The sequence below is a fragment of the Narcine bancroftii genome, chromosome 2, assembly GCF_036971445.1.
Source record: "Narcine bancroftii isolate sNarBan1 chromosome 2, sNarBan1.hap1, whole genome shotgun sequence".
In the NCBI taxonomy this organism is placed as follows: domain Eukaryota; kingdom Metazoa; phylum Chordata; class Chondrichthyes; order Torpediniformes; family Narcinidae; genus Narcine; species Narcine bancroftii.
Genome location: NC_091470.1, coordinates 360,248,491 through 360,266,858, shown reverse-complemented (window position 1 = coordinate 360,266,858; position 18,368 = coordinate 360,248,491). Strand labels below are relative to the sequence as shown.

At 40.6% G+C, this 18,368-nt stretch overlaps 2 protein-coding genes across 11 annotated transcripts in view; one reads left to right on the top strand and one right to left on the bottom strand.

The window, feature by feature from the left end:
• The window catches only part of ldlrad4a (low density lipoprotein receptor class A domain containing 4a), a 339,264-nt gene that overhangs the window by 307,078 nt on the left and 13,818 nt on the right, over nucleotides 1-18,368 (top strand). For 9 of the 10 annotated variants that reach the window (XM_069922463.1, XM_069922462.1, XM_069922460.1 and 6 more), the window contains one exon: nucleotides 1,180-9,873. In XM_069922463.1, coding sequence (XP_069778564.1) covers nucleotides 1,180-1,716 — 537 coding nt within the window. In that variant the 3' untranslated portion in view covers nucleotides 1,717-9,873. Of the gene's footprint in view, nucleotides 1-1,179; nucleotides 9,874-18,368 lie in introns of those variants that run through there. The other variant, XM_069922456.1, reaches the window with a different exon arrangement.
• Nucleotides 9,285-18,368, bottom strand: part of psmg2 (proteasome (prosome, macropain) assembly chaperone 2) — a 43,727-nt gene continuing 34,643 nt past the window's right edge. The window contains exon 7 of the mRNA XM_069922465.1: nucleotides 9,285-10,858. Coding sequence (XP_069778566.1) covers nucleotides 10,766-10,858 — 93 coding nt within the window. The 3' untranslated portion in view covers nucleotides 9,285-10,765. The remainder of the gene's footprint in view (nucleotides 10,859-18,368) is intronic.

Genomic DNA, 18,368 nt, shown 5'->3' with positions numbered 1-18,368 from the left:
ACCCTAACCCTATTTTATAAAATTAATTTGGGTCCTTTGAATTTTGCTTTGCACCAGCCAACCTTTTCATTTTCATGGTACTTTAGAGGTAGGATCCAGCTAAATATTTGAAAATATGAATACGAGTTTAATATATTAAATTGACAGTAACACGACATTTTGACCCTCAAGTCTGTGGCACCCAATTAACCTACACCCTCAGTACGTAATAGAGGGCCAAATGGCCTGTTACCATGCTGTATGTCTAAATTAAAAGGTTAGCCACCCCTACCCTAGAGTAAGTTTGCTTCCCACAGTAGGTGCCGCTGACATATTTACTGCATATACTCGTGTAATAGTCAACCCCAACCTTTTTTTGGGCCAAAAATCACGTTTTCTATATGACCTGTGTAAAGATTGACCTCCCCCCAACCTAATTTTGGTCCCATCCTCCCACCCATCCGAGCTCCAGATGCCCAGCCACAGATCCTCGCCACAGTCGACCGCCCGCCCATTCAAGTTTCCGATAGCCATCTCTTGCCTAGTCCCCAGCCTCCAGCCCACCCAAACTCCCAACACCCCGACTGCAAACCCCCAGCCACCCGCCCACCTGAGCTCCTGACGCCCGAACACAGACTTACCACCCAGTTTCAGCCATCCGAGTTCTGGATGCCTTGAACGATGAAGGCACTTACCACGGCCAAAAATAGTATCCATGTAATAGCCAACCTCTCCCAAATTTGCAAAAAATTGGTCCCCAAAATTTGACTATTACATATGTATTTATGGTAAAACCATCAACTATTCTCATTATGGAGCTAGTGCTCTTTGGTATGATGGATGTTTGCCTAATATACTCATATAGATGAAGGAAGCAGTAGTGGTTAGAACAATATTATTACAGCGCCAGTGACTTGAGTTCGAATCCGGTGCTGGCGTGTAAGGAGTTTGTACATTCTCCCCGTGACTGCATGAGTTTCTCTGGGTGCTCCAGTTTCCTCCCACTGTTCAAAAAAGTACAGGGGGTTTGTCGGGTGACCAGTGTCATGGGCCGGTGGGGCATGTTACCATGCTATATGTCTAAACACTTTATTTCTTGAAGCTGTCTTTGAAAAAGCATTCTGCAATTTAAAATGAAATATAAAAATTCTCATTATTTCAGTGAAAATTCAGCATTAAGATATTTTCTCTTGCTTTCAGTTGATGTATTCTCCAAGATCAAGGGACAGATTTTCAGCCCCATCTTTCATACAGAGAGAGCGCTTTGGCCGCTTCCAACCTACGTATCCTTATGCGCAACATGAAATTGATCTTCCTCCTACCATTTCTCTGTCAGACGGAGAGGAGCCTCCTCCATATCAGGGGCTGTGCACACTGCAACTTCGAGATCCAGAACAACAAATGGAACTCAATCGTGAGTCTGTCAGGGCACCACCTAATAGAACTATCTTTGATAGTGATTTGATTGACATCTCTGTGCATAATGGAGGACCACGCCCACCAAGTAGCAATTCTGGTATAAGTGCAACTAATTATACCAGCATAAGAAGGATGGAAGGACCACCACCCACTTACAGTGAGGTTATGGGCCACTACCCAGGGTCAACCTTCTTCCATCCCCACCGCAACATACCACCTTCACAGGACAACAATGGACTCCAACTTCGGCAGAACAACGAAAACAATACAATTGTTTCATTTCAAGAAAAGGATTCACATACAGGAAAAAATGTTTGACTGGCTCTGAATGTTTGGTGAGTGTGGTGTCGTAATACCCAAGGTGTTACTTTGTGGGAATTAGTTGGTCAAACAAAACAAGAATTCCATTGATTTCTTTGAGGGAGTTCATGATATTTGAATTCTAGAAATTTACCCTCCACTTCAGCAAAATTGGTGTATTTGAACAGTTTTTTAAAAAAAACAGGATTATTTAATTTTAAGGATCCTTAACTAATTTCTTTTAGTGCCTTGTTGATTATTTCGTAGTAACTAAATTGCCCATGGTGGATGCTTCAGCTATTCAATTGAAAAATGTTTTGGCTCATTTTGTCAGACAAGAAACTGAAATTCCTTTTGAGTGCTGACAAAAAAGGTGGAGGAGAAAATGCAATGTTTTACTAGTTTGTGGAAAATAAATTGAAATGTTGCACTATTTTCTTGTTCACGGAGAGGGGGGAAAAGGAAAATTGCTTTAAGGGAAAATTGAATCTAGCCTTTGACTTCACACCTGTGGAACTGAACAGAATTACTAAGGATGCAGGGGACTTGCATTTTCAGATCATGGTGTTATTTCCAAAGTGATTTCTGGTTCCAGCCTAATGCCTATTTCATATTGGAAATGGAAAATGCAGGGACACAAAATGTTAACTCTCATTGCAATAAGTACAAGAAATACCAATACGATGTTTTCCATCTTGAAACCTACAAGGTGGAAGATAGTTTAAAGCTCAATGTATGCAGCTGCTTAGAATGAACAGTGATCCATTTTACAACTGCTCAAATATATTTGCATATTTGCACTTGCTTAACTCTGCTCTCCTAGTAACATTAAAATGAGTTTAAAGGCATTTTGTAGAATATGTAAGTTCTTCATTACTTTAATGTAATTTCTTAATATTTGCAAAGATGATGGAACTATTCCGTTCTATTTCTGCAGAAAAATTACAAATATGTAGATTTAATTCCAGAGGAGGAATTTAGGATATAGATTATTTCTCGTTCAATCTAGATATAGTGACTAAAATCGATGTACATTTACACATGGATCTACTGGTAAGTTTTTTTTAATTTCCCAAAATATCCAATCACATTTAAGCTGTTTACTGGCTATTGCTTTTGGAAATTTTCAGACATTTACAGCCCATTTTGATCCAAAATGAAGGTTGTTTTCAATTTGAACGAAACAGTATATTTTTTAAACGATAAATTTAGACATACAGCATGGTAAAAGGCTTTTTCAGCCCATGATCCCCCGTCACCCAAATACACCAATTACAACCCCCATATGTTTTGAAGGGTGGGAGGAAACTGGAGCTCCCAGAGGAAACCCACGTGGACATGGGAAGAATGTACAAACTCCTTACAGACAGCACCGGATTTGAACCAGGGTCGCTGATCCTGTAATAGCTTTGCTCTAATTGCTAACTGTGCCACCCTAAATCAAAAGCCCTTCACTGTGAATTTTGAATGTAATATTTTCAATGTGATCACCATTTCCATGTGCATCAATTAACATCAGATGAAATATTGTCAAGGGCTCACTGAAAGCTGCAGAATTTCCAAAAGTGACACGAGTCCAGCCCATGCTGAGTGCATTCCTCAATCTAAACTCTTAAATTGATTTTCATTCTGTTTTTAAAATTGCCTGAACACTAAATACTTGGAACTTTCTTGACTTACACAGTTGATTTTCCTTAACCGTTAAGGGAAAATTAGTTACTAAATTTCTGCAATATTTTTCACTTTATTTTTTTTTGTTTTTATTTATTTGTGTACTTTACAGCCCATGAAAAAAACATACAGTGAAAGTTTTCACTTGGAACATTTGTGACTCTTTCCTGCTTTCAGAAAATATTTGTAAAAGTGACTGAATCCTGAGATACATTATATTTAGCAGAAAGCAATATGTATTCAAAAGCAATTCTTCAATATTTCACTGCTCTTTGGCTTCAGATTATTACCTGATTATATTTCATTGAGAACAGGAAGATATTAACCTTGTAGTGAACGACAATATATTAATTTGTATGTTACAGATTACTTTTTTAATATGCACTTCATTATTGATTATAAAAATGAATATGATATAAAATAATTGGTGGCTAGAACGTACGTAGAACAGAAATCTACTGCACAGTACAGGCTCTTCAGCCCACAGTGTTGTGCTAACCTAATCACCTACTTTCTTAAAAGATCCTATTGTACCTGCTTCCACCATTGTTGCCGGCAGCACATTCCATGCACCCACCACATTCTGTGTGAAAAACATAACTCGTACATTTCCCTCCTACTTACTTCCAAGCATTTAAACCATGTCCCATTGTGTTTGTTATTTCAGCCTTGGGGAAAGGCCTCTGGCCAACCACATGATCAATGCCTCTCAACATCTTGTTCACCTCTATCAGATCACCCATCATCCTCTGTCACTCCATATAACCATATAACCACTTACAGCACAGAACAGGCCAGTTCGGCCCTACTAGTCCATGCCGTAGCAAATCCCCACCCTCCTAGTCCCACTGACCAGCACCCAGTCCATACCCCTCTAGTCCCCTCCTATCCATGTAACGATCCAGTCTTTCCTTAAGGATGAAAAACCAAGTTCACTCAACTTATCCTCATGCTCTCCAATCCTGGCAGCCTCCTTGTAAATCACACATCCTTCCTGTAATGAGCTGACCACAAGTGACATTATTCCAAATGCCATCCAATTAGGGTCTTGCTTTGCTGCAACATTACCTCACGGGTCTTGAACCCAATCCCATGGTAAAGGAAGGCCAATGCATCATATGCCTTATTAACAACACTATCAACATGTGCAGGAACTTTGAGTATCTTGTGGACATGAACCCTAAGATCTTCCAGTTCTTCCACACTGTCAGAGCCCTCCCATTAACATTATATTCTGCCTTCAAGTTTGACCTACTGAAATGAACCACTTCACACTTTTCCACTCATCAGCCCAGCTCTGAATCCTATCAATAACCTTCTATAACCTTTGGCAACCCTCCATACTATCCACACCACCACCAACCTTTGAGCCATCCACAAACTTAACAACTCACCCTTCCACTTCCTCATCCAGGTAAAACACGAAAGTCTGCAGACACTGTGGCTGAAGTAAAAACACAACGCTGGAGCAACTCAGCAGGTCAAACAGAGTACTTTATATAGCAAAGATAAAGATACATGACCAATGTTTTGGGCTTCAGCCCTTCATCGAGGTATGAAAAGATGTAGGCATTTGCCACACCTTGATGAAAGGCTCAAGCCCAAAACATTGGTCATGTATCTTTATCTTTGCTATATTAAGTACACTGACCTGTTGACTGTAGTTCCTCATCCAGGTCATTTATAAAAATCACAGAGGAGGGGCTCTCAGAACAGATCCCCGCAGAACATCACTGGTCACTTACCTCCATGCAGAATACAAATCATTAATGACCACCCTCTGCCCTCTCTGGCAAGCTAATTCTGTATCCACAAAACAAGGCCTTCTTGGATTCCATATCACCTTACTTTCTGAATGAGCCTTGCATGAGAAACCTTATCAAATGCCCTCCTGAAATCCATATACACTACATCCACTTCTCTACCTTAATCAATGCGCTTTGTTACATCCTCAAAGAATTCATTCATGACTTTCCCTTGAAGAAGCCATGCCGCCTAACCCTAATCAGATTATGCCTCTAAATGCTTGTAAATCCTGTCTCTCCTCCCACATCTTTCCCACTGAAGTAAGACTCACTGATCTATAATGTCCTGGGTTAACACTGCTCTCTTTCTTGAACAGGGGAACGTTTGCTATCCTCTGGTACCTCTTTACCCAGTGATGATATGAAGATGATGGCCAGTGGCTCAGCAATCTCCTCCCTCAATTCCCACAGTAGCCTTGAGTAAATCCTGGTGACTCATCTACATTCTTTTCAAAAGCTCCAACACATCCACTTTCTTAATGTTAATGTGCTCAAGTATTCCAGTCCGCTTTAAGTCATCCTCATAATTGCCAAGGCCCTTCTTTCTGGTGAATACTGAAGCAAAGTATTCATTAATCATCCCCACTACCTCCTCTGACTCCATACGCATTTCCACTACCACCTCTCACATGAGTCTTCACCTCACATGACTAGCTCTTCACATACTTGTAGAACGCCATGATGTTTTCCTCGGCAAGGCCTTCTCATGGCTCCTTCTAGCTCTCCCAAGTCCCAAGTCTAGCTCTTTCTGCTAATCTTGTAGTTCTTTTGTGCTCTATCATTTCCTTTCTTCTTACACCTCCCATAAGCCTTTCTTTTCTTCTTTACAAGATTTTATGCATCCCTTGTAAACCATGGTTAACCTTATCATCCTTTCCCCTAACTCAATGGAATATACTTTTGCAGGTCATTATGCAAATGTTCTCTGAACATTTTCCAAATTTCTGCCATATATTTCCACAAGTACATCTCCTCTCAAATTATGCTCCAAGCTCCTGCCTAATCCCATTATATTTTCCCCCATCGCGATTAAATGTTTTCCTAAATTGTCTATTTCTCTCCTCCTCCCTTGCTATGGTAAGGGAGAGAGAGTTGTGATCAATTTCTCCAAAATGTTTGCACACTGTGAGATCTGACACCTAAACTGGTTCATTTCCCAATACCAGGTCAAGTGTAGCCTCTCCTCTAGTTGGCCTATCTCCATATTGTGTCAGGAAACTTCCTAAGCACACCTAACAAATTTCACTCCATCCAAACCTTTCACTTTAAGTTGGTGCCAATCAATATGAGGAAAGTTAAAATCACCCATCATGACAAATTATTTTTGCACATTTCTGGAATCTCCCTCCCAATCTGCTCTTTGATGTCTTACTATTGGGTGGGGGGAGGGGGTCTATAATATATACTCAGTAGGGTTATTTCCCCCTTCCTATTCCTGACTTCCAACCATAAAGACTCAGCAGAGAATCCCTCCACCACTTCCTTTTCTGCAGATCAGGCAGCGCGACTGGAAGGTGGTGGGGGTGGATACGGCAGCACAATTCGGGAGGGCTTAAATCTGGCTTTCTGAGATCCGGAAAAATCCGAAATTTGGAACACACTTTACCCCAAGGGTTCCGGATAAAGGATTGTGTACCTGTATCCCTAATCAAGATTGCCACTCCTCCGCCTCTTTTGCCTCCCTCCCAGTTGTGAGTGAATTATTTCTCGTGCAGTTTGCCATTAAAGAGTACTTTGCTCATGTCACATGAGGAATGTTTACTTTCCCATGTTTGTCACACACCCTTCTCCTTATCCTCCATGCAGGAGCTACCTTGTGGCTTTCTCTCAGACACTGCAACGCTGTGCTTTGAAAGGGCCACCTGAGAAATGTCCATTCGAATGATGGTCATTATCCCGTGAACATTATTGAGCTAAATGTACATTTGGTATGTCATGGAATCTTTAATACTCTGCCATTTGTAACAAAGGGGAAACTTTATGTATATTTAGATAACCATGTCAAAACAGTATTTTCCATTAAATAAAAGCATTATTAAAATAATAATTTCTATAACTGATGTAGATAACTGCAGATTTGTATAGAAAAATGGTTAAAACTGAATGTTTGTCCTATTACCTTATCCAGACTTGCCTTTTTGTGTCCTTTTTAATATTTATATCAAAACAGATATAACTAATTAATAGTGTATCTTCAGAAAGCACAATCTTCACAGATTAATGCAATCATTTATAAATTCTTCAGTCACCCATTTTCTGAAGGACTATGAAGGATCCGTTTAGTATCCTGCCTCCAACGTTAGCCTTTTCCCATTCCATGCAGCCTCAAGCTATGACATGAGGTAGGAGCTAATCTCGAACATGACTTACATTTTTACATCTGTTTGAATAGAAGAACCTTAACATTTATTCGAATGAAGATGATTTTTTTTGACACCAGACAATATTGCATTTTTGCTATTTAAAAGTTAATTCATACGACCTTTCCAAATGCCGTGCAGTATCCTGTATTCCTCTTGAAGAATATTAGTCGCAGTGTATCCTTGGTTCTCGAGTAACTTTACTTTTGCTAGTGTATGAGGTATGATTTTCAATAATTGACTTGTTCTGTGGTGTTACTGGTACTGCTACAATTGCGATTGCTTTTAACAGTCTGTACTTGTAATAATCATACCTGCATTCTATATCGTGACATGATGCAAAGAGAAGCCTCCTTATGCTTTCTCTCATGGCTTGTTCTGTCAGCTGTGGTAGAAACAATAACTATATATAAATATATATATATAGAGGTTTGCATGTTACAAGATGTGAGCAGATAAGGTGCCTCATTTTCAGGTTTGAGCAGATATAGGAATCCCCTTGCACTCTGAGCTCCCACCTTTGTTGTGCCTCACTTAAATAGGGTGCTTCTATTGTGGTCTCTTTTCATGTTGATTTGTATGGTACTGTGTATATAACTTGAATATATTATGCACATTTCCTACCCAATGGGTAGATAAGACATTGTTAATAATGTATGATAATGTATAGATGACAAATTTTAACAATGGCATAGAATTTGAATGCCTACCATGTGCTTTGTCCTTTTTGGAAAAAAAAAGTTTGCAAAATACATAAAGAATATCTACTTAGTTTATTTTCCTAAAAATGAATATCCTGCAACGGTAAAGTAAAATACTGAAGTTTGTTAAAGGTCTCCTAAATTGGGGGCAGTTAGTTTGTATGCAACACAATCCTCAGTATTGTGAAACGAAATGTTTCAGTGAAAATCTGCTAAGTCAGCATTAAAATGCAATAGAATTTTCACGACTTAGTTGGCCTATCATTTGGCTCCCACCCAGTTGGACCAGGATTGATTTAAAGAATGATTTATATCACAGTGCTTTTGTTCGTTCTTTAGTTAAAGGGCAACATTTGTAGATACTTTTAAAGGCATAGAAAATGTCATGCAAAATATTTGATTGTTAAAAATAATGGGTTACATTCTCAGAGTTACTTCATTACGAAGCAGCTCCTTCTCTTTGACAATATTGAAAGGAAATGTTGCAAATTGGGTGTGCGTGGTGAAGTTTCAAAGTTGATTCAGGGTGAGAATTCAGACCTGGGCATCGAATGGTTCATGACTGTCCAGTAGGTCATGATGACATCCTTAAGAGCTGTGATGGCATTTGAGTCCATCAAAATACCAAAGTGATCAGAATCAGAAATTTAAAATGTATGGAAATATGTTAGTTGGGTTTGAATATTTTCTCTTGAGTTTCAAAACCACAGGGAGAGGGGTGTAACTTTTATTCCTTTAAGTCCTTAGTTGGGTCTGGAAGATGATAAAACAGTACTGGCTTATCCAAAGGAGCAACTGTACAATTTTTTGAGTCAAACCTCTCATTTACATTTGATGTGAAAGGAAATTGAAGGGTCAACAGTGTAAAAGTTTTTTTTTAAATCACCACAAATATAGCAAATTTAATTGCATTAGAACAACTTTTTACAGAATCCTTCCGATCTTTTACTGATGACGTGAACAAAGGAATGCTAATAGTTTACATATCTAATAATAAACAAGTTTTTTTCTTTCAAATATTAGCATTTTTCAAATAAGTATCCTAATGGTTTCTTGTAAACAATATTCAAGTTAATTTTTATTTAGTTTTTTTTTTACAAAGCAGTGCTGCATAGGTCAAAATATTCAAATACAGCTGTCAGCTTTCTAGCTGCTAGGATTATGACAGGCTTTATTCCAGCTCTGGTGCCTCAGATACAGGACATTTTACTGCGACTTACAAGCCATCATATACCCTTATTTTGTTAATTACTGACCAAAGCAAGTGTACTGCAATATTCAAAATAGTTGAATGTTCTTGTTACAAAAAAAATGCTGGCAGAAAGGTTGACAATGTAACTTGCACACTAAAGACCTCTATGTAACTTAAAATGGCAAAATGTGTGTATGGATTTTTAAAAACAGTATTTACTTATTTCCATAACACAAGTGTATACAGAAAAGATTGAAACTTGTGTATTTGACTTTTTAATTATGCAAAGGTGATGTCATAGTTTATAAACCCAAGGTCTGGAATTGCAATACTTTACAGAAGATGTTGCTAAGTGCTGTTGTAGTCAGAAATATTTCATGCTTATTTTGCTGTTGTCAGACCACAGCAAAAATTTTAAAAAAAATTAAATTCTGGCTTTCTCTTCATTTTTTGTGTTGCTTTAAATGAACTCAAGAATGTTAATCAATTCATATCATCCAATCCTAATGTCTTGTTTTATTGATAACATGCCTGTGAAGAACTTTTGAGTCATTTTTATTACAATAAAAGTTATTCTAATGCCTCAACTTCCTATATTAACTACTCCGTATAATCCCTGATTCTTTCAAATAGTGCATGTCTATGTTAGAAGGGGAAAATTAAGTTTTGCTCCTTCTTCTGGGCAAGTGTATATGACAGATAATATAACATGCAATATAACAATTCTATTTTGCCTCTTCAACTGTAGAAAACTCCATTTACCTTGTAAAATCAGTACTAATTGCATCCAGTCCGAAAGTGAAAGTGTAGTTTACTTACACTGCTTGCCCCTCCCTCCAGAAATAATGGTTTGCTCAGTTTGTTTAAATCAGAATCTTATACCTTCACATGGATATTATCATACAAACACATGAAATTCTGAGGTATCAGGTGTTAACTGAGGAACATCGACATTGATGGTCCTGCGTTAGTCATGTATCTGCCATCTCAGCTTTCATTGCCTGTGTTAAACATTCTCTGAAGTTTAATTTAGATAAGTGTCGACATTCCAACTCTTGTCAAAAATCGGGGAAAGACACAAATAGCTAACAATGAAACAAAAGAACAAATTCACACTGAACTCCACAGCCCTGTCAGTACTTTTCAAAACTTCTTTTGCTTACCCAATATATGCTGTTGTAAATAATCTCCCTTTCACTTTATTCAATGTTCTCACAACCACTAAAGACAGCAGATTTTCCTGCTGAGAAATACTCATAATAACTAATTTAAAGTCTTTCGCCATGAAACCACTGCCATTTTGAAGGGTAATCCACATTCCTTTTAGGATCTGCAAGATCAGAAGAGAGCTGGTGGAATACCGCTGCCAAACAATAATTGCCAAGAACTTGGAATCTTCCATGGTTGCCGAGTCATGGGTTGCCGATCATTCTGAAGGGGAGAAGCATTGCCATTAAATAAACATGTCAACCCATTCACGTTCACTACATTGTCGATGAGCAGCAGAACGTTAGATCATCCACCATCTTAAATCGAAAAATATTAAACCAATGTAATCAACAATGGAGTAGAGAATCCAAGATTTCAGAATCATTTGATGCAGATCTTAAATTCCACAATTTTGATCTCATGCAAGGGAGACTCTAAACTCAGGGGTGGTGAAACTGAATCTCCTGAGTCACATGTGGCTCTGACGTTTAATGTGCGGTTCATGGAAATCTGTTCGCTGAGGCAGGAATTGCACGTGCCAGTGTTCACAATGGTAGTTTTAGTGGTCCACGTTCGGGGTGTCAAGAGTTGGGATGGGCGGCTGGGACCAGTTGCTAAGTCCATGTTCTGGGCATTGGGAGCTCAAAGGGGTTGGTGGTCGGGGACTAGGCAAGGGTTCACAGTTGAGGTGTCAGGAGCTCAGATAGGAGGGTGGCCAGAACCTAGGCGAGTGTTTGCAGTCGGGATGGACTCTTGCTTAGTCCCTGGCCACCCACCCATCCAAGCTACCGACCCCCTGGCTGTGGACTCTCACCTAGTCGCCTGCCCACCAGAGCTCCCGACATCCCGACCGCGGACTATCACCAAGGCCCAGGCCACCCATCCACGGTCCTGATGTCCCAAACCGTGCAGGTACTTACTGCATCGCAATAGTCAACCCCCTAAATTTTACCCTACAAATTGGTCTACAAAATTCAACTACTACACACATATACAAGGTATGTGTGCTTTTTGATTAGTGAAACTATTAAAAATTAGAAGTTTAAAAACTACATACATTAATACATATTACAGGTCAAGTACCCCTTATCCGAAATGCATGGGACCAGAAGTGTTTCAGATTTTGGAATAATGTGTTTAATAATGTGAATAATGTTTTGTACTTCTAAAAAAAACCTTTATCTTTGTTTACAAAAGAAGATAAATGCAGCACTAAACACTAGAAATTCTGATGGATGGTCAGTAGCAAACTGGCATCCACTTGTGGTGTCATGTTGGCGCTCAAAAAATTTTGGATTTAGGCACATTGCCAGAATTTTGGATAAGGGATACTCGACCTGTATTAAGTACAAGTATTTCTTAATATTTAGAGAAAATGTTTGAAACAAAATGTGCATGTAAGAGTAAAAATGTGTAGGTAATATTTATTTATGTCTGAAGTTTCTCGTATGTGGCTTTTGCGTTAAGCATGTTTGGCCGTCCATGCTCTAAACCGTCCACAAAGTTCTCGGAATTACTTTTCCAGTGGTGTGAGTTGGTGTGAGAGTGAACGAGAGGGGAATGCTTTAAAAAAGTGCTGATAATTAACTGGAGCCAATAAAAGGAAGGAAAGCTAAAGTGGAGCATTCACCGTGTGTGGCAAATACAAGACCTGGAGTCTTTGGCTTGAGTGACCTTTAAACCTTCCTCTAATCAAGCCATTCTCAATGTGAGTCCTACTGCCTCCCCAGGGGCCACAGACCATTGAAATAAATGCCTTGTTTTCATTTGCTGTAATATAAAATATTTTTTTTACTAGCAGGCTACCCGGCATTGCTTGGGAAATAAAAAAAATCAGTTGTTGACTACATGGCTGAAAGAAAATACCCTTAATTCTGCATATTTTTACATGGGAAACATGCCTGGTGGCAGAGGTGATAGTGGGGGGGGGGGGGGGGGGGGGGGAAATCATAAATGAATACTTTGCTTTTGTGTTCACCAGGGAAAAGAACCTTGGTCTTTGTAGAACAGGTTAATGTGCTGCAGTTTATCAAGCTGGATCTTCTTGAAAATATTTGGAAAGATAAGTCCCCAGGACCAGATGAGATATGTCCCAGGTTATGATAGGAAGTGAGGAAAAGATTGCTGGGATGATGTTTTTTGTATCTACCCTGACCACACAAGAGGTACCAGAGGATTGGAGAATGGCAGATGTAGTTTCCCTTGTTTAAGAAGGGCAAGAGAGAGAATCCTGGGAATTATAGACTAGTGTGCCTTATGTCAATGTTGGGAAGACTATTGAAGTGGATTCTTACGGGCATTTTGCGAAGCAGAGTCTTCTCAGAGATAGTCAGTATATGGGCAAGTTGTGCCTCACAAGGCTAATTGAATTTTTCAAGGCGGTGACAAATTGATGAAGATAAGGCAGTTAATGTGGTGTATGTTGAAGTAAAAAACAAAATTGACGACAGATGGTTGTGTATATGGATTTTAGTAAGGCGTTTGACAAGGTTCCTCATGGTAGGTCATTCAGAGAGTCATGAGGCATAGGATCTATAGAAACTTAGCTGCTTGGATGCAGAATTGGCTGCTTGTAGAAGAGGGTAGTAGTGGATGGAATGTTTTCAGCTTGGAGGTTAGCGATTGGTGGTGTCCCACAGGGATCTTTTCTGGGACCCCCCAATCTTTGTGATTTTTATAAATAAATTGGGCAGTGAAGTGAAGGAGTGGGTCAGTAATTTTGCTGATAGTACAAGTTGAAGATGTGGATAGTGTGGGAGGTTGTCCTAGGTTACAACAGGAAATAGACAGGATGCAGAATTGGGTTGATAAGCGGGAGATGGGAATTCAATATAGGGAGGAAAGAGCGGAGATTCTGAAGGTGAATTTTCAAAGGTTCCAACTGCGCTGGGTAGGTCATGTCTCCAGAATGGAGAACCATCGCCTTCCCAAGATTGTGTTATATGGCGAGCTCTCCACTGGCCATCGTGTCAGAGGTGCACCAAAGAAGAGGTACAAGGACTGCCTAAAGAAATCTCTTGGTGCCTGCCACATTGACCACCACCAGTGGGCTGATATCGCCTCAAACCGTGCATCTTGTCGCCTCACAGTTTGGCGGGCAACAACCTCCTTTGAAGAAGACTGCAGGGCCCACCTCACTGACAAAAGGCAAAGGAGGAAAAACCCAACCCCAACCAACTAATTTTCCCCTGCAACCGTGCCTGCCTGTCCCACATCGGACTTGTCAGCTACAAACGAGCCTGCAGCTGACGTGGACATTTCCCCCTCCATAAATCTTCGTCCGCGAAGCCAAGCCAAAGATGTGCTGTGGGATTGGCAGGTTGCAAACGTGGTTCCGTTGTGTAAAAAGGGCGCAAGGTGTAGGCTAAGCAATTATTGACCAGTAAGTTTGACATCGGTGGTGGGGAAATTAATGGAAGGAATTCTTAGGGATATTATGTATAAATATCTGGAAAGGCAGGGATTGATCAGGGACACCCAACATGGGGTTGTGAGGGGCAAGTCGTGCTTGGCAAATCTTGTTGAATATTTTGAAGAGGTGACCAGAAAGGTTGATGAAGGTAGAGCAGTTGATGTAGTCTATTTGGATTTTAGTAAGGCTTTCGATAAGGTTCCACATGAAATGTTAGTGAGGAAGGTTCAGTCTCTAGGGATTAATATAGAGATAGTCAGATGGGCTCAACGGTGGCTGAAAGATAGGCACCAAAGAGTCATGGTGGACAACTGTCTGACACGATGGAGGCCAGTGATCAGCGGTGTGCCTCAGGGTTTGGTATTGGGTCCTTTGTTGTTCGTCATTTATATTAATGATTTGGATGATGGGGTGGTAAATTGGGTAAATATGCGGACGATATAAAAATAGGGAGAGTTGTGGATAGTGAGGAGGGTTTTCATGGACTACAGAAGGATTTGGGCTGTTTGGAAAGGTGGGCTGAAATGTGGCAGATGGAGTTTAATGTAGATAAGTGAGAGGTGCTTCATTTTGGGAGGAATAACCAAAATTGGTCGTATTCAGTGAAGGGGAGGGCATTGAGGAATGCAGAGGGATCTTGGAATAGGGGTTCAGTGCTCTTTGAAGGTGGATTCCCATATAGAGTGGTGAAGAAGGCTTTTGGTATACTGGCCTTTATAAATCATAGCATAGAATATAGGAGCTGGGGGGGGGGGGGGGGGGACTGTTTAAGGCATTGTTGAGGCCAAGTTTGGAGTACTATGTGCAGTTCTGGTCTCCAAATTATAAGAAGGATATAAATAAGGTTGAGAGGATGCAAAGAAAGTTTATGAAAATGTTGCCTGGATTCCAGTATCTTGAATACAGAGAAAGATTAAGTAGACTGGGACTTTATTAATTGGAGCGTAGAAGGTTGAGAGGGGATTTGATAGAAGTATTTAAAATTATGAAGGAAATAGATAGAGTAGATGTGAATAAGCTCTTTCCCCTGAGGGTAGGGGAGATTGGAACAAGGGGTCATAAGTTCCGTACTGTAAATATTTATATGGTTATAAATGAAGTGATGTACTTTAGATGGTTGAACTTGAAGTATGTGGTTAAGGCAGAATTCTTTACAGTGTGAAGGAACAGAGGGACCTTGGATCTCTAGAAGTTGTCATCCAAGTTGATAGGATTGTTAAGAAGGTGCATGGTATGCTGGCCTTCATTAGTTGGGGGACTAAATTGAAGAGCCACGTGGTATTGTTGCAGCTCTATAAAACTCTGGTTCGGACACACTTGGAGTATGGTGTTCATTTCTCATCAGCTCATTGCAGGAAGGATGTAAAAACTTTAGAGAGAGTGCAGAGGATATTTACTAGGACATTTGTTTGAATTGAACAACAGGTCTTATGAAGCAAAGCTGACAGAACTAGGGCTTTATCTTAACCCACAACAAAGGATGAAAGATGCCTTAATAGAAGTATATAAGATTATGAGCAGCATAGATAGGGTGGCCAGACAGCATTTAATAGCAAGGTGTGTGAATGCAAGTTAAAGGGAGACATCAGAAGTTATTTTTTATTTTGAAGTGGTGGGTGCCTAGATTGCATTGTTAGGGGTGGTGGTAGAGGCTGGTACAAAAGGGACATTTAAAAGGATAGGAGAGGGTTGTACTCACTGGAGTTCAGAAAGATAAGGGGATATCTCATCAAAAAGAATGGACTATTGAAAGGGCTGGATAGAATGGATGTGAAGATGATTAGTGTGTGAATATCTGGATTATTAATGATACAAGTCATGGTTTATTATTCATTTCTCAGCTTGTGGATATTGCTGTGGAGACCATCAATAATTGCCCTCAAAGAGGAACACCACTTTAATGGGTCGAGAGCTCCAAATTATGTACAAGGGATGCAAATGTTATCAGGCTTCCTGGAGCTACTCTCAACCTGGCAAATGGAGAATAAGCTGTTGCAGCCTTGACTTGTGCCCTTGGCATCCTGGAAAGACTTTGGGGTACAGGTGGCTTCCTCCAGAAGCTCCTAGTTTCCTTCGCCCCCAAAGTTTGATTGCAATCAAGCAGGCCCTTCAGCCTAACTTATCCATGCCAGGAGGGCAATAGTTATAGGGGATTCAATGGTCAGGAGGACAGATAGGGGATTCTGTGGATACGATAAAGGAAACCGGATGGAGGTTTGCCTCCTTGATGCCAGGGTCCGGGATGTAACTTCTTGTGTCCATGACATCCTAAGGGGGGGAGGGTAATGAGCCAGAGGACGTGGTACATGTCGATACCAACGACATAGGGAGGAAGAATGAAGTGGTCCTAAAAAATGAATATAGGGAGTTAGGTAGGGAGTGAAAAAGAAGGACCACAAAGGGGGCTATCTCTGTGCCATGCGATAGTGAAGGCAAGAATAGTATCAGGTGGAGGATGAATGCATGGCTGAAGGGTGATCTTGGATCACTGGGATCTTTTTTGGGCGAGGTGGAACCTCTACTGAATGGTCGGGTTGCATGTGAATCCCAGAGGGACCAGGATCCTGGCGGGGACATTTGCTAGGGCTACTAAAGGGGCTTTAAACTAGTATGGTTAGGGAAAGGGGTCCATATAGAGAACAGCAAAGAGAAGGCTCAACAAATAGAGAAGGCTTGTAGACAAAGTTTCTTTGGCGAGACACTGAAATGGCTGATTAAAACAGAATCAGTTGTGGGTGTTCAGTGTACAACAAATCTCTCTCTGAAAACCGACAAGAACCTTCCTGAGCGGTTACCTTTCAAGCACCAAAGCCTGGTGAACTTCATAAATGTTAAATTCTGTGCACAGTCTAAGAATTGCCTGCAACCAGTGAACTTGGAGTAATGAGAAGTGAGATTGGACTGTGAACCAAAGAACTTTTCTGAACTTACACATACAGTACATACACATGCGCTTAGAATTAGAAATGGATTAAGTTAGGTTAGTTAAGTCAATTTTGATAAGTTAAACTGTGATTCCGTTTGCATGTTTAAAGATAATTAAAAGCAACTTTTGTTTAAGTAACCATTTGTCTTGGTGAATATCTATTGCTGCTGGGTTTTGGGATCCTCTGGGCTTGTAACAATAGAATACAAAGAAAGATTGAGTTGACTAGGTCTTTATTCATTGGAACATAGAAGGTTGAGGGGGATTTGAGAGAGGTATTTAAAATTATGAGGGGGATAGACAGAATAGATGTGAATAAGCTCTTCCCCTTGAGCGTAGGTGAGATTGGAACGAGGGGTCATGAATTAAGGGTTAGGGGGAAAAGGTTTATAAGTAACTTGAGAGGAAGCTTCTTCACTCAGAGAGTGGCGGCTGAGTGGAATGACTTTCAGAAGAAGTGGTTGCAGAAGGGTCAATTTTGTCATTTAAGAGAAGGTTGGATAAGTGCATGGATGTGAGGGAGTTGGAGGGTTATGAACAGGGAGCAGGTAGGTGGGACTGGAGGAGATCACTTAAATCGGTGTGGACTAGAGGGGCCGAGGTGGCCTGTTTCCGTACTGTAATTGTTATATAGTTATGGTTATAAAGTGCTTTTAATGTTAATCTACCCAGTACACAGATTGTACTTTCATCTTCTTCTTTGGCTTGGCTTCGCGGACGAAGATTTATGGAGGGGTTAAAAGTCCACGTCAGCTGCAGGCTCGTTTGTGGCTGACAAGTCCGATGCGGGACAGGCAGACACGGTTGCAGCGGCTGCAGGGGAAAATTGGTTGGTTGGGGTTGGGTGTTGGGTTTTTCCTCCTTTGCCTTTTGTCAGTGAGGTGGGCTCTGCGGTCTTCTTCAAAGGAGGTTGCTGCCCGCCAAACTGTGAGGCGCCAAGATGCACGGTTTGAGGCGTTATCAGCCCACTGGCGGTGGTCAATGTGGCAGGCACCAAGAGATTTCTTTAGGCAGTCCTTGTACCTTTTCTTTGGTGCACCTCTGTCACAGTGGCCAGTGGAGAGCTCGCCATATAACACGATCTTGGGAAGGCGATGGTCCTCCATTCTGGAGACGTGACCCATCCAGCGCAGCTGGATCTTCAGCAGCGTGGACTCGATGCTGTCGACCTCTGCCATCTCGAGTACTTCGACGTTAGGGATGAAAGCGCTCCAATGGATGTTGAGGATGGAGCGGAGACAACGCTGGTGGAAGCGTTCTAGGAGCCTTAATAAGAAGCAAAATCACCCTAAAAATATCACTCAAGACCAGAACAGTAGTACTTCCAAGAGAGAAGTTGTAACTTGTAACTAGTTTGTCTATCTGAACTGCTCTATTTGTCTGTGTTTTGTTTT